Raw genomic sequence first — 12,358 nt, forward strand, 5'->3', positions numbered from 1 at the left:
GTCACTGAACTCATTTGACCTCCGTTCTGCTGAGGTCATAGTGCACCAATACTATAACGTCATCGTGTGATGTCAAGACATAGCCCAGTGGTACAGCACTTGCTTGATGCGTGGTCGGTTTGGGATCGATCCCCGTCGGTGAGCCCATTGGGCTATTTCTTGCTCCAGCCAGTGCACCATGAATGGTACATCAAAGGCCGTGGTATGTACTACCTTGTCTGTGGGATGGTGCATATAAATGATCCCTTGTTGCTAATTGAAAAGAGTAGCTCAAAAAGTGGCGACAGCGGGTATCCTCCCTCAATATCGTTGTGGTTCTTAACCATATGTCCGACGCCATATAACCATAAATAAAATGTGTTGAGTGCGTCGTTAAATAAAACATTTCCTTCGAGGTGTTACATCCCACTTTACGTTCTAGCAGGACGTATCACTTTGACATTTCCCAAGATATTTTTAACCACACGAGTAATAATTAATTCCGTATCACTGCCACCCCATCTGTGTAAACCACCAGTACTGATCACAGTTTCGTGTCACTCATGATGGCAGACCGCGGTCTGTTTAGAACCACGGTGCTGGGTTTCGCGGCAGCGTCGTTCCCGTTCTTGGAGCGCGCCACGGCGATGTGTAGACACTGGACCCACTGCTCAACGTTCTGGTTACTCTTGGCCTTAAACACGTACGTCTGGTCGGCTGTGAAGATCTCAAACGCTTTTGGAATGTCTCGGATTCCCTTCTTGACAGCTTTTATACTCTGAATCTGACTCACTGGTAACATCTCTTTGAACTGAATGAAAAAAACATGGACGATATTTTTGTTATCAGTCTGCAGCAACCTGTTAACTTTCCAATATACAATTGATTAGAATAAAATGAACTTAAGAAGGATATGAATTATAGACCTGTTCACTTGGATAAACTTTACAAATCGCAAATTTTTCCTTTAATACCTATTCAATAACTGTTTTCTTTATGACTCTATGAAAATAAGAAGAAAGAAAATCCCTAGCAGATTCTTTATCAGTTTCTTCATTTAAACTATAGGAACAATTGAAATCAATACTTCTCACAATGACAGAGTTGGGATTTTAATAATCAATCATGACATTGGTAGAGCTCAATCATTCAATTTACATTTAAAATGGATCATTAGAGGAATTTATCCAGGCGTTTTGTAGGTCTGAACTTAAAATTCCCAATTTCTACGCTAAAAATTCCCAATATATATAGATAGATACCATTTATCTCACGAGTTGTTATAAACTGTATTTAATGAGTGAAAGCAAGTTTGATACATATTTAAACAACGAGTTGTGAGATAAATGGTATCTAACGGACACGAATGTATTATTCTATTTCTTATATATCCTCAAAAACCATGATATAAGCAAATTTTAATATATTTTTTCGACTAAAAGTTATTTACAGCCATTGCACTTGTAGCTGACTTTCAGACATATGATTGTCAGATTAACTATATGTCACAGTCTAATCAATTTCCATCGTGCTGGTTTTTTATTGGACGTATGGCATTAGTGACCTGGTCATCACCTAGGAGCAGCCAGTCGTATGTCTTGAAATTGTTAACACACGTACATGTGTTAACAAGTATGTGTTTTCATAAATAAGACATGGTGTAAAAAATGTATTTAATTATTTCTGTTGTAATAAATTAATTCAACAGTGGTGTACTGCATCATTCAGTGTCCTTAAAAAATATTCCAAGTATGATTTACTAGGGCTCATTTTGCCAATCACATAAGACATGGGACCATGGTGAAAAATCCTGGATAAATCTGTATGTTAGAACATCACTATACGACTGACCAGGTTACTCTTGCTGTACGTGATGGAACCGCCCGACAGAGTGAAGTATCGCGTCTTCCAGCGTTTGAGAAACTTCCACTTGCCTTTCTTCTCCTTCAGTTGACCCTGGAAATAAAACAAATTCACTCATGTCTAACTAGATAATATAATCACAGGTCTCGAAAAATTGCGGGACCAATCAGTTTGTTCGATTCTTGCTCAAGCAAGTTTTAAATCTGCGTAACATGTTTTTGGTTAATGCATTATATTTAGGTCAGCATTTACACAGTCATGGATGAATGAATGTACAAATATATATCAGCAATTGGGTGTCAAAGGTAAGTATGTGTTAAATATTAGCCAGGTATATACAGTTTGCCATCGTTGAGAAGCTTTACCGATGGCAGACATTTTTAACCAGTGGCAGAAAAGTGCCATTAGTGCTGCTCTCGACCTATAGCAATTTATATCTCAACAACAGTAATTGGTGTTAGTGTCGTCGTTAAGTTCGAGCCCGGTATTGGTGCACACCTTACCTAGGTTACCAATTTATCTAGATTTGTGTCTTTTAATTCTTTCACTATCTTTTAATAAAACCCGAAGATTTCTAGTCAAATGAATACATTTTTATGATACAGCAATCACACTTTGAATGCTACAAAATGGATGAATGAATGTACAAATATATATATCAGCAATTGGGTGTCAAAGGTAAGTATATCTTCTTCTTCTTCTTCTTCTGCATTCAATCTTTTTACGGCCATCATATCAGTAATCCGGATGTGGTGATGATGTTTGCCATCTTCCGGAAGTCGTCAACAGGTCCCCAGAGTTTGGTGCTGAGGGACGTGTCTTCCGTCCAAACTTTCTGTCAAATTTCTTGTAGGTGCGGGCAGGTTTGTAGAATGTGTTCTGGTGTTTGCTCTTCAGCACCACATTCACATTGACAACCTCTGCAAGTCCTATCCTTTTTAGGTGCTTCTTTAGGCCACAATGTCCAGTGCAAAGACGGAAGATTAAAGTTTGTTCTTTTCTGTCTAGTTGGTTAATGCAACGGCAAGTATATGAATACACATGTAGGATCATTTTTAAAATACAAATTACATAAATATGATGGCTTATCTTTTTATGTTCATCCACATTCTGATTGTAAATAAATAATCACTGCACTAATTTGGTTCATACATCCTTGCAACACTAACGCCTGGGTTATCATAATATACAACCACCTGGCATCTTCGTCCTCTGCCACTAATAAATCTGGTCTGACCCACGGCACTAACGACCACCTGTAGTAGGGGAGCGTAGTAGGTGGTTACAAGTGCCTCTTAACAATGCCAGAAGTAACTACTGAACATTCTCAGAAGTGGTCAGACAAAGCCCACAGCTTAAAGCTGATGGGATATGGTAGGTGTGTGGCATGGATAAGCACAAGAGACAAGCGTCTGTCATGTTGGAGAGACAAGGACTGGGATGTGGAGGGGGACAGCTGAAGAAGTTGAAATATAAGAGGAGCTGCCAGATCAGGAAGAAATTAGATGGATGTCAAAGGAGAGAAAATAAAGGAGTCAGTGGGATTAAACAACAATAATAATAATAAAAAATACGTACTGCAATGTTTGGCAGTCCATCCTGTAGAAGAGGTGAGAGTTTCTCCGGGTGATTACACACAAAACACACCCAGCTTTTCTGTGTAGCACTGAATTCAAAGATATCAAAGTATCTCACGGAATGAAGTTCTTGGAGCATTGTATCTTGGTCCTGAAAAACAAAACGCCACAAAACATGAATATGTTTGTGCACAAGGTTTTTTGTTTTGTTTTCTAATAACATTTCAGGTGTTCTTGAAGCACTGCATTCTGGTCTTAACACTCCTTTCAAAAAAACCCTTAACCCTCCCCCACTCTCACCCCCCCACAACAAAACCCATACAATGTACCAGTATACAGTATTGACAAATTCAGAAAGTAGTCCAGGAAAGAGATCTCCTCTTACAGAGCTAAAACAATTTGCTCATATACTTTCGAAATTTAATACTTCATACCTTTCTAATTTTGTTCAAAATGTAAAGCTTCCATCCTTGAAATTAACAACAGCAATCAACAGTGCCGTAGCAAAAAGCTGTTAGAAAATTGATCTACAACAGTATTTTTATCATTATTGAGTATTTACTATTAAAGGAGCAGACCCTACATGTAGTTTCAACTTGTAAAAATGGACACTAAGTTTAGTTAATCTAGAAACCTGTAACACACTTGGATAAAGTTAAAACAGAGTGGAACAAGAGTCTGTGATGTTAAAACCGGAAAATATCCTTAAAAATAGACCAGAACTTGAATCAATAAACGCTACTTCTAAGACACATGTGCGTTTTTAAAAATATGAAAAATGCATTTTGTGACATTAGAAACAACAGGATGACCAGAAACACTTCGATTCTACGGAAATGAATAATCTAAACAATAAAATATAAGTAATGTCTGATTTCAGTGATCATAAACAGCTCTAATAGTGAAATATATACTGTAGTGTTTAAAAACTAGAGTCTGTTCCTTTAACGGCACTAAATTGTGATGATCTGAATTTTAAGGGTTGAATATACAGGGAGGCCAAACAAACAAACAACCATAGCCAACCAGGGTTTCTATCAGAGGGTATAATGGGTATGGCACCATACCCAAAATGTTTTGCAGATTTGTTTTTTTAGTTAACCGTTTGACAAAATTAATTACTCTTATCATTACTGTATGATTTTCTTAACCGTAACCTTAAACTTAGCCCATTTTCATTCATGGGGTGGCCTCCCATACCCACTGTTGACTGTGGTTGCATTCAATTCCATAGCGCCATACCCAAAAAATAATTTGTGGCAGAAACAGTGCCAACTCTATTAGCAATGTCTGGAAGTTACTAACAGTTATTGGAAAATATAATAATATATATGGTGAAACTCATCTCAATCAGACACCCATGTGGTCATATAAAAAACATCTGGTTTTTAGGGCTTTAGAGTTTAGACGGGTTCTGTTCTGTTTAAAAAGGGACTATTGTGGGAATTCTGGGCCCATATTTTTAAAGCAATCTTAGCCTACGAAATCGTAAAACCATTGTAAGCTATGATGTCACTACAGTACATGCCATAGTAACGTCACAACCTATGATGGTTTTACGATTTCGTAGCCATTTGGGTGTTGAATGTTTGGACCGTAAGGTGGAAAAGGGGAAAATGCACAAGGTCAGAGGTCAGGAAAGAATATAAAGAAAATCTGGTTTTGTGGGAATTGTGGGCCCACATTTTTTCAAAGCAATTTTAACCATACGAAATCATAAAACCATCATAAGCTATGATGTCACTATGGCGCATGCTGTAGTGACATCACAACCTACGATGGTTTTACGATTTCGTAACGTTAAGATGGCTTTGAAAATATGGGCCCTGGCTTACTGAGGGTTCAGTTTTAAAGGGTTTTACTGTATATATACTTTCACATAATTACGTACAAGTTTTGATATTAAACAAACAAATCACCACCAACCTTTGCTGTTGGGAAGAGTGACGTGACAAGGGTAAGAAAGCTGCTATTTCCACGGTCATAATGCAACGCATCCCAGCATGCCTTTAGACAACTGACATTGGAATCCTGCTGACTCAGGGCACAGGTGGACTGAGCCTACAATAATGTATGTTATTATCCACATGGTTTAACATAACCGAGTTAATAATAATCATACGAAGCACACGTGTAATAACAAGTGTTATTATATCCATATGGTTCAACATAACCGAGTTAATAATAATCATACGAAGCACATGTGTAATAACAAGTGTTATTATATCCATATGGTTTAACATAACCGAGTTAATAATAATCATACGAAGCACACGTGTAATAACAAGTGTTATTATATCCATATGGTTCAACATAACCGAGTTAATAATAATCATATGAAGCACACGTGTAATAACAAGTGTTATTATATCCATATGGTTCAACATAACCAAGTTAATAATAATCATACAAAGCACACATGTAATAAAAAGTGTTATTATATCCATATGGTTCAACATAACCAAGTTAATAATAATCATACAAAGCACACATGTAATAACAAGTGTTATTATATCCACATGGTTTAACATAACCGAGTTAATAATAATAATACAATGCACACGTGTAATAACAAGTGTTATTATATCCATATGGTTCAACATAACCGAGTTAATAATAATCATACAAAGCACACGTGTAATAACAAGTGTTATTATATCCATATGGTTTAACATAACCGAGTTAATAATAATAATACAACGCACACGTGTAATAACAAGTGTTATTATATCCATATGGTTTAACATAACCGAGTTAATAATAATAATACAATGCACACGTGTAATAACAAGTGTTATTATATCCATATGGTTCAACATAACCGAGTTAATAATAATCATACAAAGCACACGTGTAATAACAAGTGTTATTATATCCATATGGTTTAACATAACCGAGTTAATAATAATAATACAATGCACACGTGTAATAACAAGTGTTATTATATCCATATGGTTCAACATAACCGAGTTAATAATAATCATACAAAGCACACGTGTAATAACAAGTGTTATTATATCCATATGGTTCAACATAACCGAGTTAATAATAATCATACGAAGCACACGTGTAATAACAAGTGTTATTATATCCATATGGTTTAACATAACCGAGTTAATAATAATAATACAATACACACGTGTAATAACAAGTGTTATTATATCCATATGGTTCAACATAACCGAGTTAATAATAATCATACAAAGCACACGTGTAATAACAAGTGTTATTATATCCATATGGTTTAACATAACCGAGTTAATAATAATCATACGAAGCACACGTGTAATAACAAGTGTTATTATATCCATATGGTTTAACATAACCGGGTTAATAATAATCATACGAAGCACACGTGTAATAACAAGTGTTATTATATCCATATGGTTTAACATAACCGGGTTAATAATAATCATACGAAGCACACGTGTAATAACAAGTGTTATTATATCCATATGGTTCAACATAACCGAGTTAATAATAATCATACAAAGCACACGTGTAATAACAAGTGTTATTATATCCATATGGTTTAACATAACCGAGTTAATAATAATCATACGAAGCACACGTGTAATAACAAGTGTTATTATATCCATATGGTTTAACATAACCGGGTTAATAATAATCATACGAAGCACACGTGTAATAACAAGTGTTATTATATCCATATGGTTTAACATAACCGAGTTAATAATAATCATACGAAGCACACATGTAATAACAAGTGTTATTATATCCATATGGTTTAACATAACTGAGTTAATAATAATCATATGAAGCACACGAGTAATAACAAGTGTGATGTCGTAATTTTGGGAAGTGATGTCATAACATGATATTGTTTTGTCCAGTCCTAACTCAGATTTTGCATGTGGAATATGATGTCATTTCGTCGTCTCCTTCTAGTTGTGGTTGAAACATTTTGAGATGGTCCCTGTTATTCATAAAAAATAACAATAATAATATGGATAATAAAACATTATTACACTCGTGTGTGTGTCATGCCGATTTTACGAAACTCGTGTCAGGATTCATGTATTACCCATGCTCCCTCAGGCAGTACAAAAATCCTGACACTCGTTTTGTAAAATCAGTATGACACACAAGCTCGTATAATAATCTCCATATAATATCAAGTGTTAAATTTGATTTTCTTTTGGTTTCAAGTCAAAGTTTTAAAATTATTATTCCAGGGCTAGTTTTGGTACTAGCTAAATTTACCAACAGAGATTTTGAAAACAAATAGTAAAATTTATTTTAATTTGGTGAAATACTTTCATGTAATAGGAGTAACTGATATTTTATTAGAAAATAATTGTTTCCCCAATTTTTGAAGTTTAATCAAATAATTTGGCAAAGATTTCTCATTGCCCAGAGCTAGCCTTGTTTTCATATAAATTGCTTTATCAGAAATCAAGAAATAAATATTTTTTAACAATTTATATCTCTCTATATTATTTAAGCAATATAAATATTTTACATTTTAATGTCATAGTTTCTACATGAAAAACAGATTCTTGTAAAAATTTATCGATTATTGTTTCCTATTTTCCAGACTGGTTAACCTCACTTCTTATCTATTGAAATTCACAACAATGTTAATTTTGGACCACTCTACAAGACCTGGAGAGGTGGGTGGGGTGGGGTGGGAATGCCAGACCTGTCAACCCTCCTGGATTCGGCAGGAGTCTCCTGGTATTTGATCAAATCTCCTGACAACCTGTGCAGGAGACAATTTCTCCTGTTAAATGACATTTTTGTAAGAATAAAAAAAAAATCAATCCCCTTTTGCCAAAATAACATAAGGGAAGTAACTATGACGGATCTGAAGTGCCCAGAGTTGACAGCAATACACACGATGCATGTTAAAATCACATGTCACAGCAAGACAAAGAAAATATCAATTAGCTATATAAACATACTTGTGCAGGGCCGTACCCTCCGGGGCAGCTGCCCCCCACTGAGAATCTTGTCCTTTTTTTTTTTTATATCTCCAGTAATAGCATAGAAATGTTTAATCTTTATAGTATGTTAAAAATTATTTATAAAATTTAGTGCCCCCCCATGGATTTTGGTCAGGGTACGGCCCTGTTGTGTCAGTTAATTTTGTGTGTTTGTGCAGTAAAATGTTGGTAATAAGGGTACACTTGAATATAATTTTTTTTGACAATTAATAAATGTTGTGTTTGATATAAAGTTATCCACGGAAATGGGTATAATTCTGGTATATTTCACACAATGTCCGTAATGAGGTTTTACTTATGATTAATGGAAATGCAATGTTTATTGCATCATTATAATGATTTTAAATAAGTACCACGCTACTGTTCCTCATTATAGTAAAAACTGAATATTAATTTATAAGATTTATATAAATTTGTCTTAGGTACACAAACCACGAATGATGATGTAACATAACCTGTAAGTGTAATGCCGTAAATGTACTAATTAAATTTTTTAATTTCTTGTTAATGTTCTTAACATTTTTGATTAAAAGAGATTTTTTGTAAAAATATTTATTAATCATAATAATATTTAAACTTTAAAAAGAAATATATACACACTTTTTTTCTTTTTTTTAAATTTTTATTTTTATTTTTTTAAAAGCCAAGATCTAAGGTTAACAAGTATATATGACATTATGTAGTATTCATATAACTTATTGTAATAATGTTTACAACAACCATGCGATTTTAGGTTAAATTGTGTGAAGTTAAAAAATCTCCTGTTTTTTGACAAAATCTCCTGCTTTTTCAACACACACCTCCTGCTTTCTCTTGACTAAAGGTTGACAGGTCTGGGGAATGCACTGACGTCAGAGGTCAGGCTAAAGAACAAAACAACTGTATACCTGCACGGAGAGAAACATGAGATAGATCCAGGTTTTGGGCAGTTTGGTGTTAACGGTGAAGTAGCTGCTGCTGTAGAGACAAGCGTCGGTCTGACAACTGCACTGGAAGAACAGTCGCATGAAGTTCTTGTGTCGGCCGTCTAAAACAACAAAAACAACTGTCAGCTCAAAATTAAAGGTACATAGCCCTGTAAAAACGTTTGTACAGTATTTGTTATTGAAAAGGGGGGAATATATTATAGCTGTCGGTAGTGTGCCGGCCTGAGATGCTTTGGTCAGGGGATCGAAACCACATAGTGGACCCCGTTCTCTGTTTGTCATTACGAGTAAAAACATAACAAAGAAAGAAGCGGTAAACTGTAATACCTCAAAATTGTTATTTAATTGTCAGGGTTTCTGCCAAAGTGTAAAACGTGTATGGCATCATACCCACATTTTTGGCAGATTTAATTTTTTAAAGTTAACCTTTGGACAAGATTAATTACTCTTATCATTACTGTATGCTTTAACCTTAACCCTAAACATAACCCATTTTCTTTCTTCGGGAGCCCCCCATACCCCCCCCCCCCCCCATTGACTGTGGTTGCATTCAATTCCACAGTGTCATACCCAAACATTTCTTTCTGGCAGAAATACTGATTGTCAATATTTTACCAAAATCTTACAATATTTCAGCTATTGCTATGAACATGTTGACAGCCCTTGGCAGAGTCTACATTTTTAATATATTATTAGTGCAATGTGCTAAACAAAAAACAATACAGTTACAAATAGTTGATTTTTTCTTTTAGGTTCGTCAGTGTATGAACCAAAAAAGAAATGTAACAGACAATCCTTATAATTAAATTTGAAACATACTTTAAAGTCACTTATTTAAAAAAAAGGCAAACAAGATCATGTTTTGGGGGTTTTTCTTTAAATTATTTTTTGGTTCTAGAACAATAACGCTCAATAATACAAAGCAGCAATATAAAGGGACAATGTAAATTTTTATGTTCATCAGTGAACTCACATTGGTATGGCTTGACCAATGGGATGGCTTTAAATTGTAATCAATATAATGGACATTTAATTATTGTTTAAAGGGACATTCCTGCATTTGCTGCCATTTTTAAGATGTTATCAACTAATAAAATGTTTCTACGATTAAACTTACATATTAAATATATTTTCTTGTGTAGAATTTAAGTGGCGGTATATTAAACGTGTTTCTGATTGTTCTAATATTTGTACTACGTTAATTTTCATTTTATTTCCTAAAAAATATTTTTTCGTACGTACGAAATTATTTGAAGAAAACCCCCAATTTGGGCTTCTTACAAATATTAAGATGACCAAAAATGCATTGAATATACAGACACTGATATTCTAAACAAGAAAATATGTTTACACATGTAATATGTAAGTTTAATCGTAGAAATATTTTATTAGTCGAAAACATCTTACAATGCAACAAACTTTAATCTACTCACTGACAACACAGCATTTTGCAGGTAATGGCAGTCGGATGTTCAGACTAGCAATGTAGTCTTTTACACTGGATAGATGTCTCTCATAGAAGTGCTGCACACCATCTCTGATTGGTTCATGCTAAAAAATAAAACGTTATCATTGGTCAGTAATCTCATAGACGTGTGGCACACTGTCTTTGATTGATGCATGTTCAAAAACAAATATCATTGGTCAGTAATTTGACATTTTTGATTGGCTAATGATACTAACAAACAATTATCATTGGTCAGTAATAGTAGTATGCCATTTTTGACTGGTTCATGCTAAAAAAGACAAACAATCATTGGTCAGTAATTTGCCATTTTTGATTGGCTGATGATACTACTAACAAACAATCATCATTGATAAGCAATGTAAAAAATTTGCAATATACCATTTCTGATTGGTTGTTGCTACTAACAATTAATATTAATTAATCACTTTGTAAACTGTAATATCTCAAAATTGTTTTTTAATTGTCAGGGTTTCTGCCAGAGGGTAAAACAAGGTATGGCATCATACCCACATTTTTGGCAGATTTTATTATTTTAAATTAACCTTTTGACAAAATTAATTATTCTTATCATTGCTATATGCTTTTCTTAACTGTAACCCTAAACTTAACCCAGTTTCTTTCTGGGGGAGGCCCCCAAACCCCTTGTTGACTGTGGTTGCATTCAATTCCATAGCGTCACTCTCAAAAATTCTTTCTGGCAGAAACACTGATTGTGAATATTTTACCAAAATCTTACAATATTTCAGCTATTGCTACGAACATGCTGACAGTCCTTGGTAGAGTTTAGAGTTTTAATGTATGCCACGTCTTTGTATAACAGGGAAAGTATCAAGCATTAGGCAACATAGTCAACCAATTATTGTTTTAGTTTGAATGTCTTAAACAGTGTGGATTTTAAAAGTCTTACAAATTGTGGATTCTGAAGTATTATCAAGTGTGGATTTTAAAGTCTTACAAACTGTGGATTCTGAAGTATTATCAAGTGTGGATTTTAAAGTCTTACAAACTGTGGATTCTAAAGTATTATCAAGTGTGGATTTTAAAGTCTTACAAACTGTGGATTCTAAAGTGTTATCAAGTGTGGATATTAAAGTCTTACAAACTGTGGATTCTAAAGTGTTATCAAGTGTGGATTTTAAAGTCTTACAAACTGTGGATTCTAAAGTGTTATCAAGTGTGGATATTAAAGTCTTACAAACTGTGGATTGTACAGTGTTAGCAAGTGTGGATTTTAAAGTGTTATCAAGTGTGGATTTACAGTCTTACAAACTGTGGATTCTAAAGTATTATCAAGTGTGGATTTTAAAGTCTTACAAATTGTGGATTCTGAAGTACTATCAAGTGTGGATTTTAAAGTCTTACAAACTGTGGATTCTAAAGTGTTATCAAGTGTGGATTTTAAAGTCTTACAAACTGTGGATTCTAAAGTGTTATCAAGTGTGGATTTTAAAGTCTTACAAACTGTGGATTCTAAAGTGTTATCAAGTGTGGATATTAAAGTCTTACAAACTGTGGATTGTACAGTGTTAGCAAGTGTGGATTTTAAAGTGTTATCAAGTGTGGATTTACAGTCTTACA

The 12,358-nt window shown here is 34.2% G+C and overlaps 1 protein-coding gene across 1 annotated transcript in view; it reads right to left on the reverse strand.

Moving 5' to 3' along the window:
- Positions 1 to 341: 341 nt before the first annotated feature.
- LOC121389961 (ventricular zone-expressed PH domain-containing protein homolog 1-like) overlaps positions 342 to 12,358 on the reverse strand; it is a 45,505-nt gene continuing 33,488 nt past the window's right edge. The window contains exons 10-15 of the mRNA XM_041521639.1: positions 10,746 to 10,863; positions 9,274 to 9,413; positions 5,346 to 5,480; positions 3,421 to 3,570; positions 1,831 to 1,935; positions 342 to 790 (exon numbers count right to left, since the gene is read on the reverse strand). Coding sequence (XP_041377573.1) covers positions 524 to 790; positions 1,831 to 1,935; positions 3,421 to 3,570; positions 5,346 to 5,480; positions 9,274 to 9,413; positions 10,746 to 10,863 — 915 coding nt within the window. The 3' untranslated portion in view covers positions 342 to 523. The remainder of the gene's footprint in view (positions 791 to 1,830; positions 1,936 to 3,420; positions 3,571 to 5,345; positions 5,481 to 9,273; positions 9,414 to 10,745; positions 10,864 to 12,358) is intronic.

Source organism: Gigantopelta aegis, chromosome 15 (genome assembly GCF_016097555.1).
Source record: "Gigantopelta aegis isolate Gae_Host chromosome 15, Gae_host_genome, whole genome shotgun sequence".
NCBI classification, from domain to species: domain Eukaryota; kingdom Metazoa; phylum Mollusca; class Gastropoda; order Neomphalida; family Peltospiridae; genus Gigantopelta; species Gigantopelta aegis.